At 47.6% G+C, this 17,416-nt stretch overlaps 1 protein-coding gene across 4 annotated transcripts in view; it reads left to right on the top strand.

Moving 5' to 3' along the window:
• Positions 1–17,416, top strand: part of Erg (ETS transcription factor ERG) — a 202,476-nt gene that overhangs the window by 149,838 nt on the left and 35,222 nt on the right. For all 4 annotated transcript variants that reach the window (XM_029560529.1, XM_017796557.2, XM_008826910.3 and 1 more), the window contains one exon: positions 11,094–11,245. In XM_029560529.1, the coding sequence (XP_029416389.1) occupies positions 11,094–11,245 (152 nt within the window). The remainder of the gene's footprint in view (positions 1–11,093; positions 11,246–17,416) is intronic.

Below are 17,416 nucleotides of genomic sequence, written 5' to 3'. Positions count from 1 at the left end.
CACATGTGCATGCACACAGTACCACACATTACAGTTACATGGCACACACACACACATTACAATCACATGGTATACACACACACCACACACATACACACACTGCACACCCCACACACACTCAGACACACACCCATTAGCCACACAGCACACATACACCACACACACCACACATACACAGACACACATTGTACACACATAGACACATACACACAAACACACAAACACACTACACATAGACATACCACACATAGCCTACACATACACAGACACACAAACACACTACACATATACATAACACACACATATTACACTCACACGGCACACATACACACATAACCCCACACATACACACCACACATACACAGACACACATACACATTACACATACATATATACCACACACATACACACATCTCAAAGGGCCAGAATGATTGTTCAATGTTATCTTCCCTCTCTGAAAAATGTGTTTCTAACGAAACGAAAGGAACTTACAAATAGAAAAGATGTACACCTGATCTTTATCATGTAACTGCAGGAATCTTATTCTACAGAACAATCTAGTCCCAAAGATAAACTCCCGAATTTAGCCTTTCTCTCCACATTTCAAGACCCAGATGAGGCATGGTCTCGCTGACAGCCATTTTCAGCTATAAATAGCAGCGTGTATCTAAACGGCAAAGCTTTCTCAAGGAAACTTCAAGACCATTTTGGGAGACAAAGAATTAACTGTTGACTAGTTTTTAATTAATTTTGTCTTCAACTGCTACTTAGAAAGGGGGAAGGGACGGGGTTGTTGGGAAGAGGCAGAAATTCCAGGTGTAAGCGAGAATATTTAGCCAGGGTAAAAATAACACACAGCTGTGAAGACAAACATCTTTGGTTTCGGCTTGAGCCCAGAGCGCTACATGAATCACACCGAGCCCCACCCGCTGCTCTGGCCGTGGGGTCCTGAAGCAGCTTTTCCACTGTGTCTGATTCAGAAATAAAACAGACCCACAAATTACCCTGGAGCTTGCCAGACAATCCCCTCCTTGTCTGGGGTCCTAAAAATACCTTTTGTGGGAACTGACTTCCATTCACGCTGTGAAACCTGATTAGGAGGTGGTTTGGTCCATTAACACTAGGTAGGGGTTTGTGGGAGTCCAGAGAAGAAAACCACGTGAGGCCAGACTGATTTATACTCAGGTGGGACCCAGGCCTGGAGAACTGTCCCCAGCCAGCCTTCCTGTGGAGGGGGTTCCCTTGTGGAACTGACCCTTGTCACTGTGAAAGGGCTCTCTATGAAGTTTCATGAACATGTTTTTCCTGTGTGTGTGTGTGTGTGTGTGTGTGTGTGTGTGTGTGTGTGTGTCCATAGTCAGGTGTGCAGATGCACGTATGTGGGTGTGCTTATGGAAGCTGGAGGACAACTTCGGCTGTTATTTCTCGGCCACATTCCATCTTGTGTTGGAGATAGGAGCTCTCACTGGTTTTTGGCTCTCTGATTTGACTGGGCTGGCTGTCCAGCCCCAGGGATCCACCTTTGTCGGCTTTCCCAGTACTGGGATTTTAAGTGTGAACCACCATAGGTGGCTTTAAAGACGTGGGTTCTAGGGGTTGAATTCAGTACCTTGTGAGCACTTAGCCAGTCAAGCCATCTCCCCAACCTGTCATCACTATGTTCTAATGATGAGATAACCTAACACTCCAGAGGACATCAGAAAGACAAGTGATATTCTAATAAGCAGCTGTGAGCTTGAGGCTGCATGATGGTGAAGTCTAGCTTGCTTCTCTACAGAGGAGTTTACTGAGGTGCACCAGAGAACACACATGTGCACGCGCACACGCAGACACATGCTGCTGTGTTAATTTCTGTAGTGCTTCACAGTTTGTACAGAGAATTTACAGCCTGTTCACACACAGCACGCTGCCAAGTGGTTCAGGGAAGAGACAGCCACACTGAAGGCAGACGAGCAGAAGAGGCTGAGGCCGTGCGGAACAGTGGTAAGGGTGTTGGATGTGGTCTGTGTGTGTGTGTGCGTGTGTGTGCGTGTGTGTGATGTGCGTGTGTGTGTGCACGTGTGTGTGATGTGCATGTGTGTGTGCGTATGGGTGCGCGTGTGTGTGCGTGTGATGTGTGTGTGTGCGTGTGTGTGATGTGCGTGTGTGCGCATGTGTGTAATGTGCATGTGTGTGCGCGTGTGTGTGCGTGTGTGTGTGCGTGTGTGTGCGTGTGTGATGTGTGTGTGATGTGTGTGTGTGATGTGTGTGTGTGATGTGCATGTGTGTGTGCATGTGTGTGTGATGTGCATGTGTGTGTGCGTGTGTGTGATGTGTGTGCATGTGTGTGCGATGTGTGTGCGTGTGTATGTGATGTGTGTGTGATGTGCGTGTGTGTGCATGTGTGTGCGTGTGTGTGTGATGTGTGTGTGATGTGCATGCGTGTGCGTGTGTGTGTGATGTGCGTGTGTGTGATGTGTGTGCGTGTGTGTGTGATATGCGTGTGTGTGATGTGTGTGTGTGATGTGCGTGTGTGTGTGTGATGTGCGCGTGTGTGTGATGTGTGTGTGTGATGTGCATGTGTGTGTGTGATGTGCATGTGTGTGTGCGTGTGTGTGTGATGTGTGTGTGTGATGTGTGTGTGTGTGATGTGTGTGTGTGTGATGTGTGTGTGTGATGTGTGTGTGTGATGTACGCATGTGCATAGTATACATATGTGGAGGCCAGAGGACAACCTTGGGTACCATTCCTCAGGCACCATACACATTGAGTTTTAAAAATAGTTTACTTTTAGTTTATGTGTATGAGTGTGTATTCCCTGCATGTATGTAAGTGCATCCATGTTGTGGGATTCCCCCAGAGGTCAGAAGAGGATGTCGGAACTGTTGGGTCCCCTGGAACTGGTTACAGAAGGTTGTTAGCCACTATTCAGGTGCTGGGATTTGAACCCAGGTCCTCTGCAAGAGCAGCCAGTACTCTGAACCATTGAGCCATCTGTCCAGCCACAGGTCGATTTTTGAGACAGGGTCTCTCACTGGCCTGGAACTCCCCAAGTATGCTAGGCTGACTGACTAGTGGCCCGGGGACCTGCCTGTGCCCACCTCTCCATTGCTGGCTTTTACACATGGGTTTTGGGGATTGAAAGGTGAGTACTTTACTAACTGAACCATCTCTTTAGCCCTAGTGATCATTCTAGGGCGTAGACTCAAAGTAAATGCCTTGGCCATTTCAATGCCCCCCCACCAAGGGACACTGTTTTCCAGGCACCTGGGCAGCTCCTGATACAGAAACACTCCATGCTAGAGCTTGCTCCTGATACAGAAACACTCCATGCTAGAGCTTGCTGGGGACTCCTAGGGAGTGCTGATTTATCCTAAGCCTCTGTGCGTCAATGACAAAGGCAGGCTGGACCTGGCCTGTTTGGAAGAAGAAACCTGGTCACAGGAGAGAAGGTTTTGAAAACCCAGCTTGGGAATGCCCCAGTGTAGGACAGAAAACCAAGCACCTCCCAGTGAGGGGACATCAGAGCAAGGAAGAAGGGTGGGGCTTGAAGAAAAGCCTGATCTGTTACTGACTCGACTCAGGGTGTTGGCCCCACCCCCTCGAAGCAATGATGCCCCCGTTTTCCTTGGACTTTGTATAGGGCCCAGGGTCTCCTGGCTGTCCTGAATGGAGGGTGAATCAAAGCCTTAGCATAGCGAGGGCGCTCAGGGCTTGCAAAGTAGCATTCCTGGATGAATGCAAACCATTCACACTCGAAAGGGCAGTGGTGGGTGGCATAGCGGGGGCCACAGTCTACATTTGTCAAGCTAATGGTCATAGCTCTTTCCATGACCAAATCCACCGTGCCGTAAGCAGACTCTAAGGTGAGAAAATAGATGTCAGAGGCAAAGTTTATTTTGTCTTTCAAAGACCAAAAGACCTCATTTTATACTTCTCAGTACGTTTTTATGGGCATATTTCCTTTTCTTTTAAAAAAGATCTATGTATGGAAACACTGAATGAGACTTCAGTCTTGGACGGTATGGCATTCAGTCTTCAGAATCCGGGCCATGGCTCTTCCCTCTGTTGTCTGTCGGTCCTCAACGCTCTCTTCGGAGGCTGATGATCTGAGTCAGGCTCACTGCCACTCAACTTTCTTGACTTGGGGCTTCTGCTCTGATTTCCTTTCATGCCTATGCATGTCAACTGTGTGGAACCCACACCATGCAGAGCACTTCCAGAAAGTTCTGGCGAGAAGCACGTCACATGCAACTGTAAATTAAAGTGACTGAGTTTTCAACCAAACATCAAAATCATACACATGTCTACACAAGCATTACCATCGTCAATGTTTTCTCAAGGACTCTGCCTTGATCCCACATGGGTTCCCCTACTTAGTTCACATGATGATGTGTCCATGCCACTGTGGTCAGGGCTGCCCCAAAGACATTCTTTGGAAAATACTCAAACCATATTTTATATCTGGAAAATATCCACTCATGTACATGCACCAGGGAGGTTTCAGGGCGTGGTAGTCAAGAACTTGAACTCAGGACTGCAACTACCAAAGTTTAAATTCCAGTCCTTCTATGACTGATCAGATAGCTGTGGGCAAGCTACCCAATCTCTGTTGACTTATCTGTAATACTGCTGCTTAATATACAGTTCTTTGTCACTTAAGGACAGGATACACTCAGAGAACTGTGAGACCATCCTTTTTTCAAGATTTTTTAAAAAAATTTATGTGTATAGGTCTGTGTGCCTTTGTGATTATATGCCACAAGTGTTTGGGTGCCTGTGGAGGGCAGAAGAGGGTGTTGGATCCCCTAGGGCTAGAGTTACAGGCAGTTGTGAGTCGCCTGACATGGGTGCTGGGAACCAAACTGGGGTTCTCTAGAAGAGCAGCAAGCACTCTTAACCACCGAACCATCTCTCCAGCACCTGTGAGATATTGAAAAGATGTTTCTGCATCCTGATAGGACTTTTTTTTCCTTCAGAATTTTTTAAAAACTATTTGTAATTGAATTTTTGTGCATTTCATACACTACATCTCCATCATATTTAGACCCCCCTATCTGCACCTCCCCACAGTCCCTCCCCCATTTTGTCTTACATGTTAAGGTCTAATGAGTCAATCAAACATGTTTGTGGGGAGGAGACAAGGTCTCACTATGTAGGCCCAGGTGGCCTGGAACTTGCTATGTAGACCGGGCTGGCCTTGAACTCATAGAGATCTGTCTGCCTCTGCCTCTTGTGTGTTGGGATTGAAGGCACTACATCCAGTCTGTATTTCTTTTGCTTAAATAAAGCAGTATCTGAATAGATAACTCTGAAAAAAGTGTTCTTTCTCTGACACTGTATCTTATGTGTGTTTTTGTTAAATACAGGCAGTGCAGGGAGTGATCAGTCCCCAGGGCTAGGGCAGCATGCCCCAGCTGCAGGGTACACTTTAAACCATAGTAACGTGTGGCCCAGGGAGCACTTGGTGCATTCCAAAAATTAATATCTCTTTTTTCCTTTCAAAGTGGAGTCTCTTCCCTGTTCTTAGTGCAGATGTGCTCCATTCTCCACGTGTGACTTCAGGCCACCCAGCCTTCCACCTCATCCGTGCCTCCTTGGGGCTCCTTTATCTTTTGTGTGCTCTCTTCCCACCTTTCTAAGATGGAGACCACATCTGTCGGGCTGTCCTGAGAATTGATGACAGTCACTAAGCAGGGCCCACACATGTTAATGCCAGTCTTGGCTATCAAAAGTCCCAAGGGAAGAGGCTGGAGAGATGGTTCAGCAGTTAAGAGCAATGGCTGTTCTTGCAGAAGACCCAAGTTTGAATCCCAGCACCCACATGGCGGCTAACAACTGTCCGTAACTCCAGTTCCAGGGGCTCCAACACCCTCTTGTGGTGGCTGTGGGCATTTCAGGACTTTGGTGCAGTCACATACATGAAGGAAATACACTCATACACATTAAATAAATTTTTTTAAATGTCCAAAGGGAGTTAAGAATGGGAGGTGAAAATGAGAAGACAACTCTGTACGTTTGCTGAATAGGTGCTTTGGGTCCTTGGATGGACCATGGAGGATGAATACTTCCTCTTTTTGGGTTAGAGTTTCCTTGGCTATTAAAAAGAAATTTGTAATGGTCAAAACCATGGCTCGATCCTTTCTTCCTCTGATAATAAAACTAAATACAGTGGGAAAATATGTTTTGTATTTTATTTATTGCTCTAAAAATAGAAGTTTTAAAGACAGTCTAATGGTTTTATTTGATATTTTCTACAATGAAGTATGGGATTTTACAAACTTAATGAGATGAATTATGTGTGGTGGCTGTAAAATGAAAACAAAGGAAATTTACTAAAAAGATCAGTCTTTGCTGTTTGTTTGTTTGTTTGTTTGGAGATAGGCAGGGTATTGCTATGTAGTCCAGGCTGGTCTCAGACTCACTGTGTAGCCCAGGCTGGTCTCAGACTTACTATGTAGCCCCTGTACGTCTTGACCCCATTATCGGTCTACCTCAGCATCTACCACAGCTAGCTTTCCAGAGCATCCTGGCAAAATGCACTGTCACAGCCCATTATATCCATATTTAATTGCAAGGTCTACTTCAGTCCATAGTCTCATGATCTATGACTAGAATTCTTGTCTTCACATAGGGAAATTAAACTGTTAAGAATTAAATAAGGAACTGGGCATGGTGGCACACATCTTTAATCTCAGTACTCAGGAGACAAAGGCAGACAGATCTCTGTGGATTCTAGTCTACACACTGAGTTCTGACCCAATCAGGGAAACTGGTTTAATAAAAAGAGTTAAATGAAGGTCTGGGGAATATGGCTCAGCATGTAGAGTGCTCACTGTGCAATGGTAAGGACCTGAGTTCAGATCCCTAGAACCCACGTAAAGCCAGATGTGGCAGCACATGTCTGTAATCCCAGGACTCCTATGGTGAGATGGGAAAAGACAGAAGAATTCTAGGAAACTCAAGGACCAGCTAGGTTGGCACAGTCAGCCTTGAACAACAGGAAACCCTTTTTTTTTTTTTTTTTTTTTAGAGTACAGTGATTTTTATTTGCTGATGAGTTTCTAGGCTAGGTTTCTTAAACGTACTTCATCTTATTAAAAAGGGAAGGCCAGCTAGTCCTTGGCTAATCTGGAAATAACCAAGTTCATAGGTCTCCTTGTCAGATGCAACCACACAGAGCCAATCACGAAGATTGTTTTTCTTAAGGTTTTTCTTGGTAAGATATTTCAAATACCTTTTAGAGAATTGTTTCTCAGAAACAACGGTGATTTTGTTCTTCAAGCGTTCAACGTGAACAACATTCCCCAGATTTCGTTTTCCTGTTGACTTTAACTTTCTCCCGCAGAAATTGTTCAGAATTTCCAGAATCAAAAATTCTATCTTCCACTGGATGAGTAAGGTCCAGATTAAACCTCCAGGTTGACCGCTTAGGCTTTTGTCTTCGGCGCCATCTTGATGGACAGCCATGGGAAGAGGAAAGAAACCCTTTCTAAAACAAGTTGGAAAGTGAGGAGTAGCACCTGAGGTTGTCCTCTGACCGCCACATAGACGCTGTGGCACACACGTACACATGTACCTGTACACATACCCGCCTTGAGCTGGCGATCTGAGCTGGGTTTGCCCTACATCAGCTGTCGGCCTGGAACGTTTTATGCTCGTGCACATCCGTCTCTCATCTGTGTGGAACAGGCCCCATGCACAGTGCTTCCAGGAAGCTCTGGGGAGGAGCCTGAAACGTTCAACTGCAAGTTAAAGTGACTAAGATTTTAACCAAACATCAAAATCATGTGTGTGCTCACAGAACCATTGCCATCTCCAAAGTTTTCTCAGGAGCTCTGCCTTGTTCTCATGTGGGTGCCCCACTCAGTCTGTGTGGTAGTGTGCCCCCAGCACTGACTTCAGGACCACTCAGGGAACATTCTCTGGAAGATGGTCAATAATGAAGAAATAGAATATCCTGAGTGTCCATCTGACCGTGCTTCACATCTGTGAGAGTGTTCAAGTGGACACACACACACACACACACACACACACACACACGAGTTAAGTGACGATGATAAAGGAGGTGGTTAAATCCCCGATGTCACATCTTTCTGACCTTGAACTTTCAGATGATTAACTCCCTTGCTGGAGAAGAAAGAATTGCTAGTGCCTGGTTTATAGAAGGCGCTCAGCTAGTCGTCTGAATGGATAAACAGACGACTAAATCTACCTTTACAGTTGTTTCTCATTCCCTCAAACCCTGGATTCCATCGACCATCTAAAATCTTTTCTCCTAAAGAACTAAATTCCCAACTTCTCTTCCATAGCAGCTTCTTTCTTTGTGACAAATCCATCGAAAGTTCACATTCCACTCAGCTGATGGAGTTTTCCAAAGGAATAGGAAACGTTCTCAGATGAAGATAGTTTTGTTTTCATAGTAGGATGAATCTTGGAGAGATAAATGTCTGAAGCTAGGAAAATATTATAGCATCAATAGGAAGTCATGCATGTATAGACAGCATAGGAAATGGACAGGCCCTGCTCCATGGGAACATGGATGGTTTTTAAATTATATTCATGTTAGTACAGCTGTGAACATGTACCATGCAGGATTGTGTGTCCCCAGGCCTTGGTAAGGCCTCAGTCCTGCAATGCTGGCTGTCGCCTGCACAGATGGCTGTTGCTGTTTCCTCATCAGCATTGAGCTCCCTCCATAGGTCCTGGACACATTGGCAAGTGGTGCTGAGAACTTAGTAATACTTTAAAACTCTTTCTGGGGCCCTGGACCCTTCCTATCCACAGCTCTCTGTGGCCTCTGCATGAGAAATGAATTTCTCCAGCTCACTTCAGCTTTGTTCTGTCCATAGAGTAACCCCTTGTGTCACATTTTGACTTTCTCAGACTTGAAGGTCAAGTTCATAGCAGGTCTATAGTTCTGTGACACTTAAGTTGCTCCAGAACTACAATTTACAAGGCCTGGAAGAGACAAACAAGGGTTCCACATAGGTAACGTGGAACAACACTTTGCTGGAAATCGAAAGTCAGAGGTTCTCAGATCTCCAAGAGTTGGGAAATGGGAACCAAACCAAACAAACCTATAATGTTGGGTAGAGCTTAAGAGGCGTTTCCAGAAATCCACCTTAGAAGATGTCACCAGAATATGGAGACAGGCCTAATATGGTGACCCAGGGTTGGCTAGATGGACTAGCCATCATCCGTAGGCTCAGCAGTGAGAAGACATCCACACACTGCTTGTTTTCTGGTTAAGCTGGTTTCCTTATTTGGTGTTTCCCTGTGAGATCTGATTTCACCTGGTCTTGTAGCTTTCAAACCTCATTTAAATACACGTACACACTTGCACACACTGTCTAGAAAGGCGTGCTTGTCTTTAAGCAAACGACAGTGATTGCGTCACTAACAGCCCCTCTGGCCTGTTGCTGGTCAGTGCCTCTCCTCACCCATTCTGCCATTTTTCAGGTTGCTTTCTGAGTCCTCTCAGGCCACTGGACTCTGTTCTCAAGTTGCCTCCCATGCCTCAGTTTCCCACCTCTTCCCTGCTGGCACTGCCATGAGTGAGTCCTCAGCTCTCCAGATCCTGTGCCTGGTGCAAGGTTGAAATTCGAGCAGGGGATTTCACTCTGGGGATTCCAGAGACGGTTCCTTCCAAGCAAACCTTGCTGAGCAGCGCGGGTCCCTGAACGAGTGCCCAGCATCCGTCTGCTACCCGGCTTGCCATCACTCAGCTAGAATGCACACTGTTGGGGAACCCTGCTGTTAAGGTCGGCTCCTTTCTCAGCAGGGGCTTCCTGCCTGACTTACCTGGAAAGTACCTCCAAGCACAGATGCCTGGCCTTATTTGGAACATGACCTTTGGCATAGTTACCTGCAATAAAACTGCCCCCAGGTTTTTTCTATATGATAATTGGGCATTGCCCTATAGCCAGATGATAGGATCCCCCTACCACATGTAAATAAAGCATACTGTGAGCACCTGTCAGCTGAGGCTTTGGCTGCTGCCTCCACACTATATTTTCCCTGACCCCCACTGAATAAACTGGAGCTGTATCACTGAATCTGGAGCTGTTTATATCACTGAATCTGCCTCCCCGGAAGGGCTTTCTTCTGTCAGTGCTCACTGGCCATCTTGACCCCATTCGTCGCTTCTGCTCCCTTTGTCCTTGTGGACCGGTGGCCAATGACCCACGACGGGAGGGAGAGACCCCACACCACACCTCTCAGCTCTCTGTTCCCTGCAGATGTTCCCAGTCAGCTGTTACAGAGGGAGGCTGTACATGACATCCTCAGAAGGCGATGTCTGGAGAAATAGGGGACCAGATAGCAGCTTGGCTTCCCACGCGTGTGCTCTGTTCTTTCCCTGAGCTGGGCGCGCGCCCCTCAGCCCGCTGCATGGTCTACCCAGCTGAAACAACAGGAGTTTCGTTCTCCAAGCTCTGGGGATGGGACAGCTGAGGTTGAGGTGCCACATGGCTCTGTATCTGCTCACCTGTTGGGGCTCACCCTTGGGTGGTAGGTGACTGTATCCTCACAGAGAGGCGATGGAGGAGAAAACGTGACATGGGGAGGGATAGAGACCTGTTCTCTTCCTTTCCGTTTATGTGTGGTGTGTATGTGTGCCTGTCTGTGTCTGTGTCCATGTGTCTGTGGAGGCCGGGGACCAAGGTTGGGTGACTTCCTTAATCGCTTTCCACCATTGGGATTCTCGGTGCGTACACCATGCCTGTGCCATACACACACCAGGCTGTTCATTTGGGTGCTAAGGATTCAAATTAGGCTCTTGAGCTCGGACAGTGAACAGTTTACCCGCTCAGCCATGTCGCCAGTCCGTCTTCCTCTTACAAGGTTATTCATCCTATCCTATGGGCTGCATCTTCGTGGCCTCATCTAAACCCAATACCATTATGTGGAGCTTGCATTTTCAACATGTTAACGGGGGGGGGCATGGAATTCAGACCACACAAGTCCTGCATTTGACTTCTGTCCCTCCCTTCTGTCTTCCTCAGTCTCTCCCGCGCAGTCTCTCTTTAGACCGCTCCTTGTATCACAAGCCTGCAGAGCCCTGCTCTTTGAGTGTTTGCCAATGGAAGAAATTGTCTGTTTTTCACCCCCAGAAACTCGCCCGATGAATGCAGCGTGACCAAAGGTGGGAAGATGGGAGCCAGCCCCGACACCGTGGGGATGGGCTACGGCAGCTACATGGAGGACAAGCACATGCCGCCCCCCAACATGACCACGAATGAGCGCAGAGTGATCGTTCCCGCAGGTGAGGGGTCTCAGAGCTCTACTCTGAGGAGCCATGCCTTCCAGGAATGAGGCCCGTACCTTGTCGGTGTTGACTCTCCTGCCTCTGGTACTGGCCACACCTCTGCTGTCTACAGCAGGAATTGGAAAGGGAGCCAGTGGGATTCTGTGCATGCCTATCTCTCCTACAGTGAGGCATACACATGCACGCTTGCACGCACACGTGCACACACGTGCTAGATTCTTTACAGTATTTACTTTTATTGTTTTTGATTACATATGTGTGGTGGCAGAGAGTACATGGACTTGAAGACCAGAGGTATTGGAGCTAGAGTTACAGCTGGTTGTAACCTCACCTGGTGCTAAGAACCGAACTTCAGTCCTCCCCAGGAGCAGCGTGTGCTCTTAACCATTAAGCCATCCCTCCAGTCCAAGAGTGGGATAGATTATAAGACTATGTGACTTTCGACTCTATTTTGACAAAGGAGAATATGTGTGCGCATAAGGAGGGATTGAGGAAAACAACGCCCAAGCAAGTGCATACATGCTCACACAGGCCCACACATGCACATGTGTGTGTGGTCTTTCTATGCAGGAATTACCCTTCCTCTTAGCTTATTTGGTGTTAAACATTGTCTTTTCTGAGGTCCTAATGACAACAGAAGACAGGCCTGTTCATTTTTACATTTTCTTAGTCTACAAACTCAAAGTAGGAAGCTGCATTCTGTTCTTGCACATTCTTCAAAACCTAGAATTCCATTTGTCACTGGAGTTTACTGTAGATTAGCAAGATCACTGAAAACCTTAGCCAAAGTAACTCAAATGCAGCTCGAGGGAACAGCACTCTTGTATTTGAGGGAAATGCCCAGGAATCATTTACTTAGCAAAATTAAAGGTAATAGAAAGAGTGACATAGAATTCCTCAGACATGTGTGCTGTGTAAACCTCCACTCACTGACAATGGTCACTCCCAGAGAGCCCTTTCCCTAAGCCACGTATTGTGCTGAGAGGTTAGAGATGTTCCCTCATGCAGTGTCAGGAATCAGGTGTTCTTACCATTTCCTGCTGAGGAAGAAGCTCAGAGATTCTGACCAAGCTTTCCATGAACATCACCAAGTCGTGATGAAAAGCCATGTTAGTTAAAACACCAAATGATGAGCGTCCTCTGCCGTCATTCATTCCGGCCATCTGGTCACCCTGTGGTTCTCCCTCGGGGACTTGGACTTGCAGAGATCTCAGTCTGGTGGTTCCACCCGTCTGTCCGTCCTCGGTACAGACATTTCCTCAGGGAGGTTGTAAATACAGACCTCCAGCACACCAGGAAATCTGATTTGATGCAGTCAGGCAGCCGAGGGGTCATTCTTAGGGATGTGCTTAGCTTTGAGACGTGTGTTAAGACATCACAATGGTGAAGTCCAGGTCCCTTAGGGGAAGGACGAAACTGCTCTAGACATTTATTGAAAGGTAGGTGGAATATCCTCAGAAATCATCCATTTGGTTTGGTCACAGTGACCGAGCTGTGCACTTGATGCCCCCTTGCTTACTACTGTGCCTTAGCACCGACTGTGGCTCCCATTAGATGGGAGTGGAAATGTCCCAGGACCAGAGCTTGACGGCGTGGATGGGCGCTGGCTGGGTATGAACGGGAAGAAGCAGAAACACGAAGGAAGCCCATGCATCCCATCCTTTGCCGTTGCCTCACTCCTGAGAAACATCACTTTCTTCCCCCGAGGAAAAACAGAGTTTGAGTCTTGTAACTTAAGAGGACTCTGCTGAGCAGAGGCCTGCCTGGAACCCTCTTCTTGATCCTGGTGATGCTGCCTGGGGCCATCTTGTATTTCTGAGACATTAGGCTGTTTTGATGCTGGCTGTGTCCCTTTCAGTGGGACCAGACTACCCGAGTCTTTCCACAGAAAGAGCTTAGAGAAGAGGAGTGCTATTTACATGAGGATGAAGCAGAGAACCAGTTCAGACAAGTCAGAGGGTGAGCAGGTTTCATGCATGGCACGTACTCATTTGCTTCTGGCTGGACAGACTGAACTGTGGTTCTGCAGCTGGGCTCGGGTTGAGGCTGGGTGGAGGGCTGTTCCTCCTGAGGAAAGTGCTCTTCCAGCTGTCCTCGGGTTGCTTCATGCCCCGTAGGCAGTTATTCAGTTAATGGTGTTGGTAAGAAAACTAGTTGTGGCTGATTTTGCAAGTTATAAGGTTTTCAGTTATTGGTCGAGCTCCAGGTATGTGTGTTCACACTCCTAACAGGATACCAAAATGAGCTTGGCTGGAAGAGAGGCATTTTTCAAACACAGCAGAGGTGGTGGGACACGGACACACACACACACACACACACACACACACACACACACACACACGACACCGTTGCACAACCTAGAAGGTTGTCCAGCATGACCACATGGTCAGCCACGGCTGCGTCCGTCTCTCAGCTGCAGTACAAGGATCCAGGCTCCTCTCGGGCACCTTCGGGTGTGGAGTGCTGCACACACGGAAGTTTCTGGACCTGGGTTTGACTGGCTTACCCCTTCCTGCTAGTTAGATGCGTTGCCTGGCATCCCAGAGTGCACTTCAGAAACCTTCATTACACCTCAGCACTTTCCTTCCCTCCAACTACGTGCTGGTTATTCACGTCCTAGTCTTCAAGATGTTCCAGATCCAGAGTCAGAGAGAGTCCCATGTAGAGAGAGAGAAGCAAACCTGAGGACTTTCTGGATCCACTTCTTGGACTTGGACTTGATTTTGAGGCTCACTCTCTTTCCTTAACTCAAAAGCTAAAACAAAGCCCATAAAGTCTTCCTAATGAGTAACTATAGGTATGTTTATATGTATAAATCCCATCATCGGATATATTTATATATCCATCAAATATACCATACCTCTTTTATCAAAATGAATATAAGGAACATCACTTAAATATATACAAGATTGGATCAATTAGAGTAAGCAGCCTAAGATGGATAGAGTCACTCAGCACAAAGCCCACTTTGTAGTAAAGTGTCCAACAGCTCAGGTACGTTACTGGATATTGTACTAACGAAAAACAGTATGATCATCCTGTGTCCCTAGCCCCCAAAACATCATTCCCTCAGCACCATTGGGTGTCAGCTCTGAGCTCTATTGTGACAAATAGCATCAAGTCTATTTGTCACAAGTCTATTAGGTGTAGGAGCTGTTTCTATTTTCCCAGGTGCTTATCAGTAGCTAAAAGCTGCTTGGTATAATGGGAGTGTGACGGATCCAGAGATCAATGTCTGAAAAGAATGGATTCCCACTACACAATGGAACTAATGGGCTCTCAACAACTAAAGCATCATGGCGTCTCAGAAGCATCTGCCATAGAAACAGTGTTCTCTGAGTGCCGAATGTGCCTCTCTGTTTGCTACAAGCTGTGAGAGCTCCCGTGCCTTTGAGTTATTGGCAGTATGTACCCAGATGTGCTGAGAGAACAGGCCTCTAAAGAGGAAGACACAGTCCTCATCCACTTTTCCTAAAAGTTGCACAGTGCTGACCAAGTGCAATAGACCCTCAGGTCTGAATGCCTTACAGCAGTTTGAAAGATTCTTCTTGGTGTTTATTCCCTAAAATAGGTGCTTCAGCGCTGAGCTTTGCAGCTATCTCTGCTACCTATTTTTACATTTTCACTGTATTTTTGAAGCAGTTGACTCCGAGCACAGCCTTCTGATTATCGGTATCTCAGAGGCAGAGAGGCCGCACCTGTGTCCTCCCCCCTTCTTGGTTTCTTTAAGCCCTTCCAGCGCTGCAGCCACCAGGGACAAAGGCTGTTCGGAGATTCTTGTTTCCCTCTTCTTGGCTTCTGAACACTGACGGTGGAAAGCCTTTGCGTTTTCTCTTACACAGCCCTTCATCCTGGACCAGTTCTGCTCAGGCCATCGAGCATCCATTACTCATAGGCCAGTCTCCTAGGAGGTGGCTCAAAACGTGCTGAGGTAGATAAGACCCACCCGTGGATTTGGCAGTGACAGGGGAGAATATGAGTGTTCAAGTGAACGACTCAGACCAATGTTCTGTAACATCTGAGGAAAGGGAATCAAGATAAACAAGATAGGTCATGAAAGTTTCATTTATACCTGTCATGATCCCTTCCCATCCTCCTCCCCCTCCCCCTCCCTGTCCTCCCCATCCTCCTCCCCTCCCCCTCCCCGTCCCCCTCCCCCTCCTCCTCCTCCCCATCCCCCTCCGTCTCCCCATCCTCCTCCTCCGTCTCCCCATCCTCCTCCTCCGTCTTCCCCTCCTCCTCTGTCTCCCCATCCTCCTCCTCCCCATCCTCCTCCGTCTCCCCATCCTCCTCCTCCGTCTCCCCATCCTCCTCCTCCGTCTTCCCATCCTCCTCTGTCTCCCCATCCTCCTCTGTCTCCCCATCCTCCTCCTCCCCATCCTCCTCCTCCCCATCCTCCTCCTTCCCATCCTCCTCCGTCTCCCCATCCTCCTCCGTCTCCCCATCCTCCTCCTCCTTCCCATCCTCCTCCTCTTCCCCATCCTCCTCCTCCCCATCCTCCTCCTTCCCATCCTCCTCCGTCTCCCCATCCTCCTCCGTCTCCCCATCCTCCTCCTCCTTCCCATCCTCCTCCTCTTCCCCATCCTCCTCCTCCCCATCCTCCTCCTCCCCATCCTCCTCCGTCTTCCCATCCTCCTCTGTCTCCCCATCCTCCTCCGTCTCCCCATCCTCCTCCTCCCCACCTTCCTCCTCCCCATCCTCCTCCTCCTTCCCATCCTCCTCCTCTTCCCCATCCTCCTCCACCTCCCCATCCTCCTCCGTGTTCCCATCCCCCTCCTCCTCCCCATCCTCCTCCTCCCCATCCTCCTCCACCGTTTTTCTCAGTCTCGGTCATTTCCCTTCACTCTGGCATCTTGCTCAGCCGTACTCTGTGCTCTAGTCATACGACTGTCCATCAAGGGCATTTTCAGAGCCCGGAGCCTTGTCTGTGCTGTGACTGCTGCGGTGCCGTCCTCCCTCCTTGCATCACCACTCCTAGTGGCTAACACATTCTGTTCCTCCTTCAAGCCATCATTGCATTGGCCCTGGTCACCAAAGCCATGCTCAATTCTCTAACAGTCGCTGCTCTTATGACATCTTACCAAACTTTTTCTTAGCACATCTGCATGTCCCATAATATCCTCTAAGGCATCTATGTGCTTATTTAAGTAGAGATATACCGTTTATTAAAAAAAAAAACTTGAGATAGCTTAGGAGCTATAAACTACTGGTAACCATGTGACCTAAACTACTGATCAAATCAAAATTCAGAATCCCTGCAAGGCAGTTAAAAACACACAGAGAAAAATAAGAATGCACGAAGATGAATGAATCATTCTGACAACAGGTTTGACCAAGATGCTACAGTTGAGCTTCTAGTGTGGCTTTGAGCTTCCTGGCAGTCGAGCTAAAAAGAGCAATTGAGGGGAAATGATTCAGAAAGAAGTGCTATATGGAAAGCAATGCTTATCTAAACCCGGAATTCTAAAAGTAGCATCCTTGGAGACCACAGAGCTGACTGCCTTCCCACTGTGGTTGCAGCGCTGCATTTCAATAGCCTGCGTATTAGAACACACACTAAGAATTCAGCGTGAGTTATGTCAGAGATTAGCTCAGGGCAGGCACACCGCAGACTGCTGGTCAGTCTTCAGTAGCTTCTTGTAAAGATAGGGGTCTTGAGTTTTCATAGAAAATGTCGCTATGTGGCTCCAACATGATCCTCCCTGAACATGGCATTCCTGAGCCTGCCTTTGAAGGCAGAAATGAAGAGTCATCAAATCAAGGGATGGAATACCCCTGTTTCATGCGCTACTGCGCATGGGATGTTTTTATCTTGCCACACTAGTTATTTATAAGCCCACCTTGTAACTAGATAGTAAGGTGTGTGAGGTGACATCAGTCCTTTTATACCCTCAAATGACCAGAGTGACTAGCCTATGGTCTGTGGGCAGGGACTGTGAAGGCAATCTGTGGAACTAATGATAATCCAGCACTTGTTAGCAGGAATCATGAGCTCTTGGGAGTTGCAGGATGCTCCTAAATCTCACCTCAGTGTCTCATGGTTAACATGAGAAAAAAAATCAAGACTCAGAGCTGAAATGACTCTCAGCGTCACATGCATGGCTGAGTAGAACCAGAGCCAGTGTCCAGACCTGAAAAGAGCCCACTGGCGACACCCCGTAATCAGCT

Source organism: Nannospalax galili, unplaced genomic scaffold, assembly GCF_000622305.1.
Source record: "Nannospalax galili isolate Female #2095 unplaced genomic scaffold, S.galili_v1.0 scaffold192, whole genome shotgun sequence".
Taxonomy (NCBI): Eukaryota; Metazoa; Chordata; class Mammalia; order Rodentia; family Spalacidae; genus Nannospalax; species Nannospalax galili.
The sequence above is the reverse complement of the archived record's forward strand: the minus strand, read 5'-3'. Positions and strand labels throughout refer to the sequence as shown.